Source organism: Anomalospiza imberbis, chromosome 12 (genome assembly GCF_031753505.1).
Source record: "Anomalospiza imberbis isolate Cuckoo-Finch-1a 21T00152 chromosome 12, ASM3175350v1, whole genome shotgun sequence".
NCBI lineage: Eukaryota > Metazoa > Chordata > Aves > Passeriformes > Viduidae > Anomalospiza > Anomalospiza imberbis.
Window position 1 is genome coordinate 13087386 of NC_089692.1, and position 20401 is coordinate 13107786.

The 20401-nt window shown below is 46.8% G+C and overlaps 1 protein-coding gene across 1 annotated transcript in view; it reads left to right on the forward strand.

The window, feature by feature from the left end:
• Positions 1-322: 322 nt before the first annotated feature.
• The window catches only part of CFDP1 (craniofacial development protein 1), a 61189-nt gene continuing 41110 nt past the window's right edge, over positions 323-20401 (forward strand). The window contains exons 1-5 of the mRNA XM_068202834.1: positions 323-451; positions 516-624; positions 1357-1585; positions 3336-3436; positions 17235-17339. Of these exons, the coding sequence (XP_068058935.1) occupies positions 379-451; positions 516-624; positions 1357-1585; positions 3336-3436; positions 17235-17339 (617 nt within the window). The 5' untranslated portion in view covers positions 323-378. The remainder of the gene's footprint in view (positions 452-515; positions 625-1356; positions 1586-3335; positions 3437-17234; positions 17340-20401) is intronic.

Consider the following 20401-nt stretch of genomic DNA (forward strand, 5'->3'; position numbering starts at 1 on the left):
CGCCCGCCCTCTTCCGCCCGCCGCAGCCAATGGGAAGCGTCGTAAGATGACAGACAGGGATTGCCACCAATCAGCGCTTGTCTCCGGGCAGCCGGGCCCCGCCCTGACCCCGCGCTGCCATAGGAAGGCTGTGGGCCGCAAGGAATGCTGGGAGCCCGCGGAGGGGCTGGCGGGACGCTCTGGCCCGCTGGCGGGACGCTCTGGCCCGCTGGCGGACTCTCGTCGCTGCTCCCCGTGCGCGGCGCCGCCACGGAGGCGCGGCTGTTCTTCCTGTCCGCCAGGGGGCGGCCGCGGGCGGCAGCGGCAGCGGCGCTCTGGGCGGCGGCGGCGGCGGGCGGCGCAGTGAGGCGGCGGGGCCGGGCCGGGCCGGGCCGCAGCATGTCGGGGTCGGGGTCGGAGTCGGAGCAGGAGCAGTACTCCTCGGCCGAGGATGACGACTATGTGCCCTCAGGTGAGTGGCGGCGGGCGGGCGCTGGCGGTCCCGGCGCTCCCGGCGCTCACCGTCTGTGTTGCAGGTGCGGAGTACAGCGAGGATGATGAGAGCGAGCTGGTGCGGGAGGAGGAGCCGGCGGACAGCCCGCGGCCGCCCCGCGGCAGGAGGAGCCCCCGCCGCCCCGGCAGCAGGTACGGCCGCTGGGATGCGGCCCGGTGCCGCCGCTGGTACGCCGCGGGGCGGAGGAGCGGGAAACGCTGCTCTGCGTTCCGGTTTAGTGGCAGGAGCGGGGAACCCCGGCCCCGAGAGACAACGTGCCGGAAAACCCTCGCCAGCAGGAGCTGTTTCTAGTAGCCTTTTCCAGTGCAAGGCACGCACATACGGGGTTTCTCGCGTTGATGTAAATATATACATACTTTAGCGGAGGTTGGTTTCCATCTAGCCCAGGTTCTCCTCCCCTCCTGGCTCCTCCATTATCCCAGAACCACAGGACCCTGGAATGGTTTGGGTTGGAAGGAACCTTGAAGACCACCTTGTTCCACCCTCCTGCCATGGGCAGGGGCACCTCCCACTAGACCAGGTCACTCAAAGCTCCAGCCAGTCTGGCCTTGAACACTTCCAGGAATGGGGCAGCCACTGGCCAACCAGTGCCAGTGTTTCAGCACATTATATACTCACAGAAATGCATGCAAACGGGCCAGTTCGCTTCAGGAGCACTGTCTGCATCAGTCTCACTGTATTTTCTGAGCAACAGCATCTTTTAATAAAATACATACACTCCCAAGGTTAAAAGAGACCCTCCCAAATTGGATGTGTTAGTAAAAATATGAAATATTATGTTGCTTCACCCAAGCTTACAGTTCAGCTCTGGAGTAGTGTTGCAGCAGCTCCATTTTTTCTTCTTTTTTGGCATCTACTTTCAGGAAGAGGAAGAAAGGTGGTCTCTTGCTAGAGGCAGATGAGAAAGAGGAAGAAAAGGCCCAGAATGGAGAGGAGCAGAAAGAGGAGGAAGTGGATAATGTAGAGCAAGTAGAAAGAAGAAGAGAAGAAGAAGAAAAAAAGAAAGAGGATGCTCTTTGGGCCAGTTTCCTCAGTGACGTAGGACAGAAACCCAAAGCTGTGGCTGCCACACAAGGGACACAAATCAAGAAGGTAACAGGGGCCTGGGCCTGCAGCCAGGGAGTGTGGGAAGGGCCTGAAGGTTTAGAGCATGCCCCTTGGTTCTGGCTGATATCGGTGTTGGACACAGCTGGGAGGAGGCTGGGGTTGCCCCTGCCCCCTCTCCTTTGTAAGAGTTGCATCCCCTGATGGGCCAGACTGCAAGGTGCTGATTTCCTTCCAAGTGTAGAGGTGGTGTTGCTTTTGGAGCTATCTGTCAACATCTTGGAGTGTCCTACACAGCCCTGTTGGCTTCCCTCTCTGGTCCTGGATGCCTCTTTTGGCACAGGAATGATGAGCTTTGGTCTGAGTTGTGCCTGTGGACACAGCTCTCCCTGAGGCTTGTACCTTTCCTGATGCTTAAAAGAAAATTAAAAAAAAAAAGGAGGCTTTGTGTGTGTGAGTGGGGAAACAAGAGGGGTCTGTGCTGGCATCTCTGTGCCTCCATCCTTATGGAGGGGGTCTGGAAGGTGCTGCATGTTGCACGTTTCTAGCAAGATAGAATCTGGCATTCTTGTGTGCTTTGTAAGCTCCAGTAAGGTGCTCTCAGTGTGCAGAGATTTTTCTGGAGGGAGAATTCTGTGTGGTAGCTATTTGAAAGGATTTGGTTCTCAGTAAAACTAGGTGCATGTGTTTCCCTGTCAAAACCTTTCATGCTTTAGGTGGTAGAAGGGAAGAATGTACCACAACTGAGCCTCTGTTGCTAGAATTATCAATTTGGGTTTTTTAAGATGGTCAGCCAAAATAAATGTTCAGTAACAGAAGACTGGAGTCTGCCTGGTGAGTACAGTTCTGACTGTGTGAAGCTTCTTCCTATGACTGTTGGAAGGTTGTGGAGCAAGTATAGTTTTGTAGTATTTGATTGCAGCTTTTGGAAGGAGAGTCCTTTCATCTTAGCCCTCCTGGTTCTCCTTATTACTGACTGAGCAGCTGGGGTGGTTACTTGTAGAGTCAGAGGGAAGAAGAGAAGTGAACATTTTCTTCTAAGCAGTTCTGCTTTTATGAGCAGGTTGCTAAAATGTGACACGTCTTTGAAAGTTCCTCCATAGCCTGGAATAATTCATGGAGATATGCAGTTCCTCTGTTCTCTTTGTGAACTTCTTGGGCTTGCATTGCCTTCTTGAAGATCTCTGTGGTGTGTGGTTGATTTCGACCAAGAATTTGGAGTTTGCTTTGGTAACTTACAGTGGTTGAGGTTTTTTATGTATCCTTTTAGCTGTAGCTGTGACTGAGTAAATTGAGGCATTGTTGACAAATTGCTTGATAAAGATTTTTCCTTCTCAAATAAAAGAGATGTTATTGACAAGTAGGGAGATCAGCATTGCTTTTTCTGCTAATGAGTTTTGTTATTCTCTATTCTTGAGTAAAGATAAACATACTTTAGTGGAATTCACCTTGGCAGCTTTCCTGCTTGGTGGTGCTTAGTTTGAGAGAGCCAAGTCTCTAGGCTTTTGCTTTCTTTCTGAGCCACTGCAATATATTCTTGCTCTTTCCTACATTTATTACAATTTCTCTTCTTGTTTTGATCCTAGAGCTTCAATGACAGCCTGGGGAATGGGGAATTTCATTCTGGTGGAATGAAATTTATTTATTTCTTTTATCTTGTCTGAGAGTAACTTGCTTTGACCACGCACTGATTGCAGTGCTACCCAAGGTCTGTGTTGGGCCCTTGGCACTTTGGAATAATAATTTGGCTTGGCACCACAAATGCATTATTTTGCTTTCTCCTTCATGTATTTTGTAGACTGAAGAAGAGAACAGTGGGAATAAACCTCAGGAGAAGCCAAAAGATTCAGGAAAAGTGACAATCACCAAAACGTTCGATTTTGCTGGTGAGGAAATCAAGTAAGTTGGCAGATGTGACGTGTCCATTGTGGGCCCAGTGCAAACTGAGTGCTGCCGTGCTGGGGGCAGGCTGGAGCTGGGCTCTGAAGCTCAGTGGGTCTTCTTTACGCTGTTTTTTTCTTTTATTGTGAGCACATACAGATCTCAGGCAAAATGAGGCCAAGATTTTCCTGCATCAGAGCTGCCGAGTATCCTTATTTGCAGACCTCAGTCTTTACTCAACTTCATAACATTCATAAATGTAATTCAGATTCACTTAGACTTCCCCATCTGGCCAGTGTTTACAGTGGTTGGCAGAGCTTTCCTGGTGACACTGTCACTGGGAAGGTTGAGACAAGGAAGGAAGCACATCTGGTCGCACAGGGATGAGGATAACACATTTTGTTCCTTCAGCCTAGTCCAGGTTCTGTGCTGCGGGCAGGATATTGGCTGGCACTTTCCCTGGTGATGTTCACAATCCACAAAACAGATTTGCAGGCAGTAAGAGGTGTTTTGCTGAGCAGACTAACAGCTGAGTGTTTTTGCCTCTGAAACAGCTGCAGCAAAGGAGATGGGCTGGGTAAAATCATGCTTTAGGCTGAGTTTGGCTTACAAGAGGCCTCTCAGGCTGTGCTGCAAGAAGGGCCAGGTATTTTATAAATGCATAAGACCAGAACTGATGGGCCTGGCTGAACCCACCTGAAATCTGACTGCCCTGTGAACTGCTGGCTCTTATCATGGGGATTTTATTTATATGGAGCAGTAAACCTGGTTTTGTCAGACTAACTTGGCCTGTGTCTTGTGACAGCAGAGGGCAGCAGCTCCCAGCAATAACACTCACCCTGCCTAAACCTGGAGGAGGAGGCAGAGCTGGGGCTTCTGCTGCTCTTGCTTTTCATGTTAGCGCTGCTGCCTGAGCTGTTTGAAAAATCTGAAGAGAGCTGTGAGCCATAGTAGGGACTTTGCTACTTCCCTGGGCAAGCCAGACCGTAGGAATACCCCTCGTTCACTGAGGAGCTTCATTCACTTCATTTACTGTCCTTTGAAACATTGGTTGCCTTATGTGAACAGAAGTTGTTCAGGGCTCCTAAGACGCTGATTTTATGCTTTTGACATCAGTATCTTATCTGTAGTTTCTTAAGAACTGTAACTAAGAAAAAGACATATTTTCCTGCACCAGTTGCTTTTCTAGTGTCCCTTGTACTGCTCAGTGCTTACTGTTTCCCTTGGGAAACTGCAGAGGAATCACTAGAAATTTCTACCAGTTCTTGATGAAATAGACAATAGCTGGAGCCTGGGTGACAGACTAATTCTGCAAACACCAAGGTTAATGCATGTTTTGTTTACAGCAGGTATTACATCAATTGGCTACAGACCAGCAACAGAAGGTTTGCAGTGAGGTCTGGAGCACGGTTCTCTGCTGGTACCAGAGTTACAGCAAAGTTATGTTCTTGAGCTTTTTGATAACAGAAAAATATTTCAATGTTTTTTGCCCCTTTGATTTTTGTGATGTGCAAAGCTGATTCTTTTATATTGTTTGCGACATTTTGCTTCTTTAAATGGGTTACACTGTTAGCTGTGGATAGAGTACAAGGTGTACTTGCTACTCACAGCTGCTGGTACTTTCCCCTAATGGCAGTAGGTGAGGCTCAGAGGGCTGCTCTTTTTCAGAATAGCAGGAGGTTGTCTTTGCACCACCCAGTCGTCTGCAAATGCTCTGAATACCAAACACTGACTTCCTTGCCCGGGGAAGCAGCTGGCAAATCATTGCTTATAAAAGGCCACCACATGGTAGCTCTGTGTGTGTGTGCATTTCTGGACTGAAGGAACTGAAATGAGAGCTGTCTCTGTTGCTTGACTTTCTAAATGGTTTGAGGCTACTGTTGAGTGTTGCTCTTTTGAAAGCTTGAGAAGAATTTAGATCAGTATTTAAGCAGTGAAAGATTCAGGGCACAAATTTTCACAGTCTGCTCAATGAAGCTCTTAACAGAAAATCATCTAGCCCTGATCTCCTGTTGCACAACAATTTTTCTCCTGTAAGAAGATGGTATGATTTTTCTGGCCTGATTGGAGTAGCAGAAGTGGCTTGAATGATCTCCAGCTACAGGGCTGTAGTGGAATAGTAAAGGGGCTTTGTGTTGTCAACTCCCCTGTAGGTTTTTGCTGCACTTAATGTCTGTTTTGATGAATCTGTGTTTGTATCAGTTGCTAGTACTGAAATTTAGCTTTGGAATGTTAAGAATTAACAATTACCAAATGAAGATTTTAATTTAGTAGCTTCTAATTTTAGAAAATACATTATATATCTTTGCCTTGTAAAACTAAAGCTGTTGAATCCTGGAACTAGAAACAATCTTAAACTAATTGCAGTCCTTTCCCAGTTGGGACTTTGTCTGCTTTTCCTGTCTCCCTCATGTTAAATAGATTAGGAGCAGCAGGTGACTGTCACCCACATGACTGTAACTGTGGGCAGCAAGAGCAATTTGCAAAGGCAATTCAGCATCTAAATGGAAGTTCAAGCCATTTCTCCCTGGCAGAAGAGACTGAAACTCCTTTAAAGCCTCTGGTTTATGAACTTGCCTCACAGTGCAGGACGTGTGTTTGCATTAATAGGGAATTTCATCCCTATTGCCAGGGAAAAACTGTTGTGATTTGTAATTGCTTCTCTTTGGCACTCCAAAAGGATTTGGTCCTTGGCTTTCTTTAAATCTCTCTTGTGCTCAGTGCATCAAAATGGTTCTTCTGTACTCTTTCCATGAAAGTGAACTTTGTGTCCAGCTGGGACTGCAGCAGAGTGGAGCTCACATACATGGAGCTGGTCTGGCCCCGTGGTGTCAGTGTGACAGCCTGTGAGGGAAGAGCAGAGTCAGTTTATTGATTGCTGTCAGGAACAGATTTTACTTTGAAACATCTTCTCTACCTTAATTTGGCTTGTGGAAGGCAAAGCTAAGTTAAAAGCAGTAGTGGCTTGGGTGCTAATTTAGGAATGGGAGGCCTGTGTTCAGCACCCTGCTTCATATGTTTCAGATTCTGAGTAGAGGACTCCAGACTAGGAGCTTTGTATTTCTTGCACATGGTTTGTTTGTCCCGTTTAAAGCCAGAGCTTTACACAGGTTATTCTTGTGGTGGGGATGCTTTCCTGCTGCTGCAGAGTTGCTGTGCTGTACTGATGATGCTGTATTGTGCTGGCAGAGCTGTGGCTTGTGCTGCTTTAGTGACTTGGCTGCTTCCCCATGTGCATGAACCAAGCAGCCAAAGCCAAGCTGTAGTAGGGCTCCACTCTCCATCTGTGAATGGGGAGGTGTTCCTGTCACAGCTCCTTTCTCACAAGGATAGGTGGGGTCCACACTGAGCTGGTGCATTGCATGGGCCAAATCAAAGTAGGAAGGGCCAGTGCCAAACAAGCAGTGTCATGCTGAGTGTGTGACTTGCTGCTGGATTTAAGGAATACTTAAAGTTTATATAGTTCTGTAGAAAGAGGTGGGCAAACTCATGTGAAAACAGTGTGTTGAGCTGTTCTACATAAGACATGAACTCCCATCTCTGGTTAAGGGTTGCCTGTCATTGACTTGTGTAGGAGACCACATTTGTGACTTAGAATAGCCCCTGGGTTTCTGCTGTAGGACTGCTTTTACTTGTGTGACCACTGTGCTCTGAGGAAACAAGCTGTGCTCGTACGTGTGCTGAGCAGAGCTGAGCTTGTACTCTGGGTTAGGGAACACGGTGGTTCACAGTGCAGCTATTGCATCTTAAAAGTGCTAAAGAAGTACCTAAGATATCTGATTTATAACCAAATAGTTATAAGCTTAAATTATTGTAGTAATTACTGAGGTTTATACTGGCTGAGTTTGATACTTATCTGCCACAGTTGAAGTATGGGTTGAAAAAGAACCTGATTTTCATCTGTTACTGTTTGTAAGTGGTTATCATCTAGGATGTACCTGGACAAAACCTCATTGCTCATTCTGTGTTGCTGCTTCACAGGTTTTCAGCCTACGTCAAGGATTCAAGAAAGATTATTCAGAGGAGATTGTTTGCAAGTTAAAATTTAAGGACCTTAAGCTGGACCTTAAGTTGAGGGGTTTAGTGGCGAAGTTCATGACTTTTGAGCAGAAGAAGCAAAGGTGAAGTGAGGTGGCTGAGAGCAGGTTCTTGTCAGGAGGCTTGCCTGTGCTAATGAAAGCCTTTCTTGGCCAGTGCCCCAAGTCTCTGTACAAGAATGCCATCGACAACAGCAATTGTGCTGGCACAGCTACAAACCATTGATGGAGTTTCTTTTTTTGGTGTCCTGTGAAGTCACTGAGGTTCACCTTAGACCTGATTGGGTGAGGTCTGAGCTCAGTCTGAGGTGTTGTCTGGGCTGCTGAGCTCGTCACCTTGGTGAGCTCCTCAGTAGAGTTGTGCAGACCTGGTGGAGGACTGATTTATTCCTTTGCACCAAGAAGTGCTGACCTCAGAGTGGAGGTCAGGTCATAATTCAGTTCTCTGCAGCTGTACAGTACTGCTGCTTTGGGATTGCTTTATGCTGCCTCTCTTTACTGAAATACTGATTTTCTGTTATTAATTTTAGCTCACCTGTGTGCTTGTTGGATGGACAGCTATGTCCTAGACTGCTCACTGTTTTAACTCTGGATCTGCTGTCCTCTTCCAGAGCTTCAACCACTTGATCCCAGACCCTTTTTAGGAGATAGCAGGTGGAAAGGGTGCAGGAGAAACAGATCAGACACCTGAGAACAGCCTGAGCTTTCCACAGTTCTTGCTCATGCTCTGATTCCTTATCAGTGGCTGTGATATCCTCTCTGTTCCTTACATGTCTGCTAAGACCAACCGTGACAGAGTTGGCAAACAAAGGGTGTGTTAGCCAAGGAGTTTGGGAGTCTGTCACTTACATTGTTGCTTTGAAGACAGTTAAGGTGGCTGTCTGAAAAATAGCAGCTGCTTCTGCTTTTTTCCTGGAAAGCAAGAAGAGTGGAAGGAAAATCCTGATACTGATGATGTGTTTCAAGGGGAATGGGTAAAAAGAGCAGGGAATTGACTCCCACAAGTCTCAAGATTTAGAGCTGGCATAGAGGGTAATTTTTAAAACATATAATTGTCCATCTGTGTTGCTCTGTGCTCTCAGCATGGCCCAGTCAGACCTATCAGGCTAACAAGCAGTGAGAGAGCATGTGACACCATTAACCTTCTCCTTACCTTGTGATGCTTTTCATGGATCTCAGTGGATGAATCAATGCAAGGGGTTGGCAGCATGCTCACACTTCTTGCTGGGTGTGAATCTTGGTCATTTGTTTTGTGCTCATGGGGTTTTGAGCAATGCTGAGTGAAGCACAGTAGCTTTTAAAATCAGGAGAAAGATCAGGAGTTTGGGTGGGCATCTCTTGATGTTGTAGGTGGTGTGGTGCACATCAGATCAAGGTTGAGGTGCTTGAAGTCTTCCATGTGTGCTTTTTTGAAAAAGCTTTTGCTGTATTGCTTATACCTGTGAGTGAGAAGGCAGGTGAGCATTACCAGAATGTGTATCTTGAAGCCTGATATTTGGAAAGCCCTGCCTTTTTTCCAGGGGAATAGCAAGTGCTACACATCTTCCACCAGATGAGGTGGTTGGGTGTTGTCAGGCTAGATATGGAAGACAATGAACTGAGCTAATTGAAGCAGAGGAAGAAACCATTCATATTTTGATGTGCTTTTTGCAATGGCTTTGATTGCAGTAGCAAGGAATTGTTGGAAAAAGTAAGACAGATGAATTTCAGTGGCCCTATGCAAAGCCACTCCTTGAGGACTTCTGTTTTGTGTTGCTGACTGGTGGTGCCAGCTGTCAGTAGGGTTTTATCCTCAGTCCTCCTTGGCCAAGGTGTTCTAGAGAAATGTGCTCTAGCCACTTTCTGGTTGACATACCACTTTCTGAAGGAAGCTTGCATGGTGCAAAAACCTTGGCTTTTAAGATTTTCCCAGAAATTTAATCTGAACAGTATAAGCATGGGGATGATGCTGTGGGACCATAAGAAAAATCAAACTGACCAGAATTACCTGGCATATGAATGTGACCACTGTTTAAGAGTGGCAGAGTAAAAAGTGGGTGGTTGCTTTTCTACCACCAATCACCAAAATGCTGATCTTGGCATAATGGAGTGTAGGCAGCAGCCTGTTTCTGCCCTTATGCTGTTGTTTTCCATAGAGGTCAAAGCATGCCTCAGCTATGCACAGGTTATATTGGCTTTTTCCAATTTAAAAAACAACTATTGATTTTTTTTTTTTGGAAGCCATTAAGTGAAAATACGTTACCTTTCAAGAATGACAGTGTCTCAGAGGCTCGTTTTGATAACCTTTCCTCTGTGTGCATCCATTCCCTGATGCTTCAGAATTTCCCTGGGGAATACTAACATTGTACAATGCCGATTGGCACCACGGTGGCCCAGGGATGAGGTCAGCAAGTGTGAGCAGGAGCTATGCTGTGTGCTGGTTCACTTGTGAGCCATTTGCCTTTCTCAGAGGCAGCTGCAGAAATTGTAACTTCATAAACATCAAACCTAGCCAGGACTCTAAGCCAGAACACTTGCTTCTAAAATAAATCACGTTATGGTTTGCTTAATGTGCTTGGAAAAGGGGAATGGGCTAACGAACAGTGTCTAATCAGGGTTTTGTCATTAGTAGATGTGCAGATGAGGCTTCTGCTCAGAGAGGCTGTGACTTGCAAAGTGTTACTTTATAGCCCTGCACTCACCAACGTGGTGACCCCCTGTTGTCTTCCTTTATCTCAACGTGCTTTTGAAACTCCCAAAGTGACTGAGCAGATGCCCACCTGAAAGTCATCTTTGGCTTCTAATGTGGCTTGCTGCTTTCAAGGAAATAATTTATGTATGCTGGTTTCATTTGTGTGGTTTTGCTGGTAATCAGTGTGATGAAAAAGAAGGATCAGCTGAGATCTCTAGAGGTAGGAGGAGTCTCAAAGCATCTCCAAAATGATGGATTGACCTCCAGATTAATTTGGCCATTTCTGGGTCTTTCAGACCTGGGTTGTCTGGGTGCTGCATTGGGAACTGGATGACAAGCTGCATTTTCTCATCTTCAGGTTCTTCAGTGTGTGTTCTGTGTAAGTCAGTGTGGAAATACTTCAATAAAAATCACAGCCTTCCCCAGAAGAAGATACTGTTTCTTTATCTGTCTCCTGACTTTTAAAAATCTGAAAACAGAAGATGCTTACTGACCAATTCAGGTATCACAGGAGCTCTTCTGCTATTAGTAAGGGGCTCTTTGGTCCCTCTGTTCATGCCTTCATCTCAGGGGCCTCAGATCCACTTCCAGCATATTGCTGCTTGGCCTGTTTCCCTTGTTTCCAAGCTGCTGCTCATTCCTGACAGCTCCAGGCTCAGAAAAGGGCTTTTGATGTCTGGTGAGGTGCTGGCAGAGCCTGCTTCGCAGGCATTGGGCCTGGGGTTTCCCCTGCTGGAAAGTGCAGCTTGCAAGATGCATTATTTTTTTCTGTAACTAAGAGATGGCGAAGCAAGAGGGATTGTGTGTTAGCCTGAAGGGGAGGCAGAGCTGTTTGCTGCCATACAATCTCATTAACACACTACAAACTGAGCCAAGCTTAGTCTGGCCTTTCCCCCATGGGGATGCTTCTGCTTTGTAGTGTGTGCTGGCTCCTGCTATGATCCGTGTAGCCTTTGTGTCCAGTGTTCATAGCTCTAAGTGAATTTGGAACCCCTGGCTCTTAATACCTGTGGTACTCCTATCCTTCAGCAGGAGAGGCATCCATGACATGAGCACTGTGCTGCTTTGGGGGAATTGGAGGGTTGCAGGGATCTGTCTGGCTTTCAGTGTATTTGCAGGTCATGATTAATGGGGGACTGTCACACTCACACATGCAGCAGCTCATCTGTTCACCTGGATTACTCAGCTCAGAGGTGTGTTCCATAATCTTGATTTAATCCTTTTGAGAGGTACAAATTAAAACACAGGGATGCTTCAAAGATTGACATGGTGGGACTTTGAGGCAGTGCAAGGGAGCTGGCCAAGGGAATACTTATCCAGTGAAGCAAGAAGAGACCTGGTACTTGGAGGTGTTTAAAACTGGGTGAATACAGCTCCAGTCAACAAGATGAAGGCTTGTGCCCTGGCTGCGGGTCAGCTTCTCCAGAGAGCCATGTTTGGCATACTCTACCTATTGCAAGCCCCAGTGGGAGCTTGATAACTGGAGTGCTACTGCCCTCTGGGTTTAGGGAGCCTCTTGCAGGAGCTGCAAGCAGAAGTCCAAAAGGGGCCTGACAGCTTGGTCAGCATTTCAGGAGGCAGCACTGTCCATCCACTGATGTTTTCTTTGCATCTGTCACGGAGTCTTTGTCACGCAGATCACGGAAAATCGGTCGTTTCCTTCAAGCCTTACAAGTATGCATTATTGATGTTAAAATGCCATTCACCTGTGCTTGTTTTCAGGTGAGTTGGTTTGAGATGCAGCCTGGGCTGACTGCTTGGACAGCAGCACACACCTGCTGTGAGGAGCAGCACCAGGCAGGCAGCTTGGCCCTTGCCTGACTGCAGGAGAGCTCTCATCACATTTGCTTCTTTTTAGAAACCAGCCAACAGCTTCTGTCTAGAAACCAGCCAGCTTCTTCTGCCTATCTAGTCAGCCTACAAAATTATCAGTTATTCCAGCTTGGTCTTGTCTGTGTTGCTTCAGGGAATAGGCTGAGTTTCCCAGGGAACAGCTTCTCCCACCTGGTTTGAAGGGGAATGCTTTTTTTTTTTTTTTTTTTTCTGAAAGGGGGAAAACCAGTGTTTTACTTTGAAATTAGAAAAGTGATGGGGTTGGACTAATTTTAGCTCTCTCTGCTCTACACCAGGTAATTCAACATAAAATACATGCATATGCAGTGTGCAGGCAGATGTGGTCTGGAGGTTCACTTGTGTGAGGACTTAATTCCCTCCTGGGAAGTGCTGAACCTGTGCACTCCAGCACTTTCAGGACCTTGCAGGCTGGAGGATCTGCCTCTCATGCAGTGTATCTGTCTGTGGAAGGCACCTGGGACATTGCAGCTCAAGCACAAAAGTCCACCAAAAAAAATCAAAAAAATGATTCCTCAACTCAAAAGGGATTAATTTTTTTTAACAAACCCCTGTAGATGAGTATTACTTTCTCCTTAAGTGATCATTCCAGAAGGCTGGAGGACTATTTATTGAGACTAAACACAGATGAAAAAAGGTAATTGGCCTCATTTTTGTCCCCCTTGGTCTGTGATTCCCCAGAGCTAACATTAAGATAGTGTGGAAAGTTTTGTAACTGTGTCAGGTCTAAACTAGGGCAGGTTTCCCAAGCAAGGAGAGTGTCCTGAGTAGGAGTGGTACAGAACTGGCATTTTCCACAGCTTCCACCCTTATTCTCCCTTTCTCAGCAGGAGGGTCAGGGAGAGGGTAACTGTGCAGCTGTGAGTAAAGATTTTAACTGTCTTCTCTGCTCTAAGTCCCCTTATACCCAAATACCAACATGTGCTTTCTCAGCCTGATGTGCATCAGGTGTTTTGGTTAGGAGAATGTAGCTGTGTTGAGCCACCTGGGGGTAAATTGGAGGGATTTTGGCACTTGGGATGCATAAGATACATCAGATAATTAGCCTGCAAGCCTTCTTGATATGCCTGCCTGTCTTTCCCATCTTGCCCTTATCCTGCCTCCATTTCCCCTCTGTGTAAGGATGTAGCTCTGCTGGTGGACTTTTCCAAGGGCTTGCAGGGCACCTTGCAGCTCACTGCTGAGCTGGGTACTTTGCTGACACACTGCAGCCTTGGCATCCCTTACACAAGTTCTGTTTCTGGCCAGCAGGACTGGATTCAGCTGTGCTGGAGTGGAGGCACCTGGCACCACTCTGGGGCAAGTCCTGGGCTGTGGGTGTCGTGTTGTGCCATGGGGTGATGGACTGGGACCCTCCTCCCTGCTAGCTCTACACCAGGTGTAAGACCAGTGTGCAGCAGACAAGCTGGTTTGTTAGACTCACTCTGCCACTGAACTAAAGCATGAACATTTGGGTTTAATCCCCTTCTGCAGATTAGCTGGAGCTGTCAGCATAATGCTCATTCCAGCATGTATCCTTCCTTCTTTGTAGCAGTTTATGTGGCTAAGGGCACTGCTGGGAGCAGATCAACCACTTGCTCTTAAACTAATCTGCTACATTTCAGTACTGTAAGTGCTCTGTGGAACCCCTTCTGGGACAGCCTTGACAGCAGGTGCTGTTTTCATGTTTTCTGGGGCCTTTTCCCTGCACTTGGGTTGCAGCATTTCAGTTGGTAACTGTAAAAGGAGGGTGATAAGTTCTTCATACCCACCACTGGGCACCAAACCAGCAGGCTGGGTGGGTATGGCTATGCCTAAGTGTTTGGCTACCACTTTGAGCTTGGTTCAGAGATGAAGGGTTTTAAGAAGGACATCTGTAAGTATTCAGGGCACTTAGTGATCCAGTTTCTAGCATGTTTTCCTTATAATAACTTCTAAATATGGAAGACATTTCTATTTTACAGTTGCACAACACCTTGTACAGTAGCATCATCTATGCTACCAGGCTCTGGCATGGTCCGAAAAATTAATAACTGTTCTATGTTTTGGAAGTCTTATTATGCAGTTTAATAGCATAACAGTGTAATGAAATCTCTGTGACAAAGTGATGAGAGTGAGTGGCTTTGTGTGTGAATTACAGGGCTGCAAGTGGGCGAGACACTAGCTACTTGTTTTATTGCTGACAATATACTTATTTTCATGTTTAGTCCTGGATTACAATGTGTGAATAGCATCCCAGTAAACAGTCAGGCAAATAATTATTTATCAAGTATTTAAAAGTGAAAGGTCTTGTAATTTTCCTTAGTAATGACTGTGATTTCTTCCAGCTGAATTAATGACTCCCATTTCTCCCCATGAAGAACAAGAATTGTTTTGGTTTCTACATGGAGAGAGTTATTGTCTCCCATAATAATGCAGACCAGAGGATTTCTTTTTCCTTCCTGGCCTGGGATCTGGGAAAGGTTGAAATGTGCATAACCTGAATTAATACCTTGTAAAGCTCTTTAATACTCTTCCGTCATTCCTGTTGGAGTGCTGCAGGAGTTGCTGCTGGCATCAGCCCAGCAGCAGCCTGCCTCAGAGCAGCTTTTGTTTCAGTTTATGAGGCAGTAAGTGGGTCTTGTGATGGAATTGCCTTGAAAGGTCACTTTTAATTACATTTCTGTCGCATTCCTCTGTCCCCAGCTGGGCAGTCCTGGTGGAACAGGTTGCATGCAGCCTTGCAGCTAAATTTCTGCAGTGGACAACTCCAAAAATATATGTTGGAGCAGCTGCTGACAGGTCAAATGAGCAAAGAAAATGGAGCTAAGTGTTGTATTTTGTGCCCAGCCATTGTTACTGGTACTCCGAGGTGGAGGAGGGTGTGAGAATCAAAGCACAAGTAAACCCTTGGTAGCAACCTGTCTTGTACCCCTGGATAGCTGAAGTGTCTGTCACGGAAGCCTGTGCCAGACTCTGCCTGTGCATCATGTGCTTTCTGCTTTCTCACCCTTTCTGGGATTGAGCATCTCCTGTTCTGAGAGCTGTGGCTTGTAGTGCTGGTCCAACCAAGAGTGTGCTAACTCTGGCAGAGTGCAAATCCCTAGAGCTGTTTTTCATTTTAGCCTCGTGCCTTTCTTTTCCTCAGCTGGTGGGGGAGATATCAGTTAGTTCTGTTTCCAGGCTGGAGAAGGCTGAAGATACACAGGAGGTTAAGGCCAAGGGCCCAGTGCGGAGATCTCAGCTCTGCCACTGGCTTTGAAGACTTGCTCACTGTTGTGCTGCAACTCTTGGTTGCCTCCTGCACACTCGAGGTTGCCTGATGTTTCTCTCTGTGGCTCATGTGCTCCGGGCATGCCAGGGGTGCACCCTTGATGGCGCAGCAGTGCAGGGCTTGACAAGAGGACAGGGACCCTGCCAGGAGCCAGCCCTGCAAAGTGCACAAGAGAGGGTGCTGCTTCTCAGCTTGGCAGGGGTCAGAGCTGGCTGTTTAGATGCTGCATTTGAAAATAAATAGGCTGTGTGATTGCATTGATCTGAACTCAGCCGGATGGTTGGGGAGAATTCTTATTGCTGCGTGAAGTCACCAAGTTTATCCTGTCAAATGAAATCCATGGATGCAGGGTAACCTTTGGTGTATGACTGCTACATGGCATGACCACTGCTGCCAAGGGCTGTGACTGGATGGTGTGTTTGGGGTGTTCTAAACTGTGATGATGCTGTTGCAAGGTTTTTTTGTTTTTGTTTTTTTTTTTTCCTTCCTGAAGTGCTTTTCTCCTTTTCCTACCCCTTCCTTTACCAATCTGATCAGCAAACACTTCTAAGTATTCATAGTGTGGGATTGTCTCTATCCACATGACTGCCATGGTTTGAAAGGCATGTGACAATGCTGGGGAAAATGGGGTTAATCTCCTCCTGCACTGGCAGAGCAAGGCTGAGCAGTTGTACAGCACAGGCAATTAATTATTCTTGTGCCTTTTCCACTGCATTTGCAGTCTATGGAGAAGGAGGAAGGAAGTTTCAGATGCTGATTCACTGTCAGGATGGAGACGTGGATGCACTGGTTGTGTGCAGATGAGATTTCAGGACATCAGTGCCTCCAGGGTTAACAGATAACTCCGTGTCACTTTCCTTGATGGCAGCCCAGCAGAAACCTATCTGGGGCAGCAGCTCCTGGGGTTTCTCCATGACTATTAGCCAGTTTTTCATGGAAGTTATGGGGTCAGGTTGGTGGGTAGGAAGCAAGCAGTGATTAGCCTGACCTGTAGCCAGGGGAGATCCCATGGCCAGCCAAGCTTTCAGCCTCTCATCAGCATTTGATGTAGACCAGGGATGAGCCTGCACATCCTTGCTGGAGCAGATACAACCAGAGGCCCAGGATGCAGGAGGGTGAGATGGAGGATTGTTTCTTCTGTGCTGACTAAGCTGTGGGTCAGGCTGCCTCTGTGCCCATAGAGCTGCAGGGCCCTGGAGAGGCTCACAGGCTTGTGCTCCCTGGGAACAAAATTGTTAGCTTGGCAAATCAGGGCAACCTCATTAAGAGCTACTGAGAGCGTGAAAAGCACATTGCTGGAGGCAGGTCATGGTAAATGAGGGGGCAAAAGTAGCTGGGGTTTTCTAACAATTAATTATTGAGTGGTTTTCTGGAGATTCTTTCTCATGTTTATAATTCATTCCCTGCTGTAGATGCCATATTGATTTATAATTTTTTTGAAGTTCAATATTTTGCACCCTCAGGGCCTCAAATAAAAATTAACTAGAAAATGAGAGTAAATTCCTACATTCTGCCTTGTCAGAGCTTTCTCTCCCGTGTCCCATTCCCAGAGCCAGTTTCCGTGCACTGGTTTGGGTTGCAGATGTTGCCAAGCCTGTGTGCTGTAGGCTGAGACATGGGTGGCAGAAGAGCTGCCTCACTGACCAACAAATGAGAAAATCAAGAGCCCAATTAAGAGCCTGGAATTGCCCCCAGTGACCTGAGGAGAGCATTTAGTAGCTGCTAGTGAGACAGGCCTGTTGAATGAATAAGCATTTCAGTTTGTTGGAAAGAAAAAACATCCCCTCCTCCCCCAGCTCTAATTAGCTACTCTTTTTCTTTTTTCTGCCATGAATGTAGAGGGTTTGTCGCTGGAATGAAATCTTAACAAGATGTGTATTCAGCTTGCAGCTGATGAAGGTGATCTCTGTGCAGGGGATGTGGAGACTCTTGTACCTGTGTTCTGTGTTTCCTTGATGGATCTTTGATTTTACTGTTGAGTACAGCTCTTCCTTACCCTCTGGTTTTTCTCTTTTCCTCCAACAGGGTGACTAAAGAAGTAGACTCAAACTCAAAAGAAGCTAAATCTTTTCTGAAGCAGCAAGAGAAACTGCAGTCAGCAGCTCCAGCTTCCTTGCCGACAGTCTCGGGGTGAGTGTGGGATTTCCCTGCCTGAGTATGGGCCCTTAGTGAGAAAGATGGCACTGGAGCCAATGGTGCAGGCTCTTCAGTATTTAATGGGTGTTTGTTTTCTGCAGGATTTCAGTGGGAGCAAGACTAGGCCTGGAAGGTGTGATGATTTGGGCTGGAGGGAAGCGGGGGAGGCAACCCGTGAGTTCCAGTGACTCACTTCATAGGTTCAGGCTCAAATTTTTTAATCCTTATAAATCATTCATCCTGGTAAGAAAATAGCGGTTTGAGTGTCTCAAGCAGCCTGATGAAACTGCAGGTAGCCAAGGAACACTCCTGAGATTGTCTGCAGTTCCTTTGACAGGTGCTTCTCAGGGCTATAAAAAGCCATGTCAGGCTGGGCTGTGGCTTCTTAGAGACTTCGGGTGAGCATTTAAATGAGAGATGTTTTTGCCTCTTTGATGTTCTCTAATATCATTTTGATGTGGATTTGTCACTTTTCTGTTCAAGCTCTAACACCTAATTCTGAGATTATCATAATGCTTGTCAAGGATACAAGGAGGTCGGGTCCCCTGTGCATCTGACATGCCAGTCTGGTTCTGGATGAGCTTGGGAGATCACCAACTTCTTAGGAATAGAGGAGATGCTTCTGTGTTCCAGTGATGATTTTTATTTAAGTCAGTTGTTTGCATTTTTATTTGAAAGACATAAGCTGCATATGATTTGATCACACAGAAACAATACCCATCAAATAAATACATTGTCCTTCCCATCTGCTCCGAGCAATTCTCCAGTGTGAGTTAAGGCTGCCTTTCCCTGAGATGCTGTTATTCAGTTGCTGCAGCTGGATTGTCACTCATTTTTCCAGCTAAGTGTTGCATAGCTTGTACTTAGCTCAGGGTAGTGAAAGCACAGTGTGTGTGTGTGCATGACCCTTGACAGCTGCTGTTCTCTGAGCTGAATGAAGGCATAGATGAGCATAGTCTTCATGCTCTTGTTCACACTGCACAAGGGTTCGTCCCTGCAGAGCTCATTAATTGTAACCTAAGTGTTGTGTACAGGGTTTTGTGCTGGAAAACTTGCCTTGGGTTGGGCTGGTGTTCTTTGTGCAGTTTTGGTGGCCGAAGTTTCTTCGAGTAGCAGCTGAAGCTGGGGCAGCTCTGCACTGTGCACACTGCTGGTGGTCCCATGCCTTCAAAGCTGCCTTCCAGTCTGCTGCTCTGAGTGCAGGCACTTTTGGCAGCCCACTGGGAGAGCTCCAGAGGCTTTTCACCTTCCAGTTCAGCAGAGATCCATGTTTCCTCCTGTGTCTTACGGGCCCAGGGGAGGAACTGGGTGGCCAGTGGATTTGTGCAGCCTGGTTATTTCCAGGTGGCATGGTTTCTTTTGCTGGAGCTTGGATTGCACAGGAGTAATAGCCACAGCTCAGTTTGAGTTCATGTTGCAGATATCTGAAGAATTCACATCAGATATGGAAAAAAGTAGACTAAAAATCAGTATAAGAAATAATGAGTTCAAGGATTTTAACTTTCCTTCAGTGAGATTATTTTGGAAGCAGCTTAATTAGGTCATTGATCAGCTTGCTGATGTGTTATGTCCTACTGACAGTTGCTTGGCCGGAACATGAGGTGACCTGGCTGTGGAGAAGGGTGGCGAAAAATATCCTGGGCTTGTATGTCTTGCCTTTCTTCAGAGCACCAAACCCCAAATGCCTTCCCTTTCGCAACCTCCTGCAGTGCATCCTGGCTTTGTGCAGGATCCTACGGCAGAGGAACAGCAGTGGTGTTTGGATCAATGTGTGCAACAGCCCAGCTCTCCTGTGCCTTTAGCAGGAGGTTCTCTGGGGCAATCTGGCCAGCGTGGGCCCTCTGATCTGAGAGTGCTCCAGGGAGTCTCAGACTAGTATCCGAGACTGATCCCTGAGACTGCCAGCAAACATGCTTGCCTTTGGGCTTAGGAAGATGCTTCCAGCTGGGAAGCCAGCCAGGGTATTTTCAGGTGAGAAAATTACTAGCAGGCTTGTGGTATTCCTTAAAGCCAGAGACAAGCCCCATATGTTAAGCAAATTACAAAGGTCGGGTTTTAGACTTGAGCCAAGCTATCCAGACCCTGGTGCTCTGGAGCAAAGAGTCACAAGCCTTGGTGACATGCCAGAGCAGTGCTTGGGGACTGACAGGGCCTGGCATAGCCTGACAGTTCTTTGCACCTTTTGTCTACTTAAAATAGAAGTTTTGGGGGAGCAGGTACATTTTTCTCTTATGCATTATGGGAGAGCCCCAGTCTATTGCCACAAGGCAGTGAAAAATGTGATTTTGGGATCTTGGCTGTGCCTGTGGACACCCACTGTGCTGTGAGCCATTGTCAGCCCCCAAGAGCTTTGTCAGCTATTAAAAAAAAAAAAAAAAAGCCTTGCCCTGTGTGCAGGGAATTTGAGCAGCTAAAAGTGGCCTCTCCATCTGGCTTTTCTTTCTTCACCTTGCAAGCCTGCCTGTATTATTTCTGAATGCAGCCAGCCTACCCTTAGGTAGGCTGCATTTATTGAATTTCCCTTCTCTAAACAGACAGAAGTAACCCAGAAAAGCAACGGTCACAAAACCAAACATCCGGCTCCACGTCTCCACGTTACAAACCCTTGCAAACTAACTGGTCCAGGGGAGGGGATGTTTGGGGCTGAAAGTGCATTTCCTGAATGTGTTTAACATCCATACCGGATGTGCTATAAAAAGCTAGATTTGTGCTTGTGAGGGACATGGGGGTGGTTGGAGGAGAATAACTTAAACACTTGGCTGTAATTAAAGCCAGGAGTACAAAACAACCCACCCAGTTCTCTCAGCAGGCTTTGCTAGAAAGGTCAGAAGCCCTTGGTTCCCAGGGATGTGCTGGTTTCCCAGCCTTCACATTATTCCCATCGTGTCCTCCTGTGACACACAGCTAGGCAGTGTTCAGTCAGCAGCGGGTATCGGTTTGTTGGAGAGGTTTGGGGTTGTGATACTCTGCTCCAGTTGTTTCTGTTGTGCTCTTGGGTTCTGTTAGGCTCTTGCTGATGCAATCAGAGGTATCATATGTGGTGAGGGGACCCACTG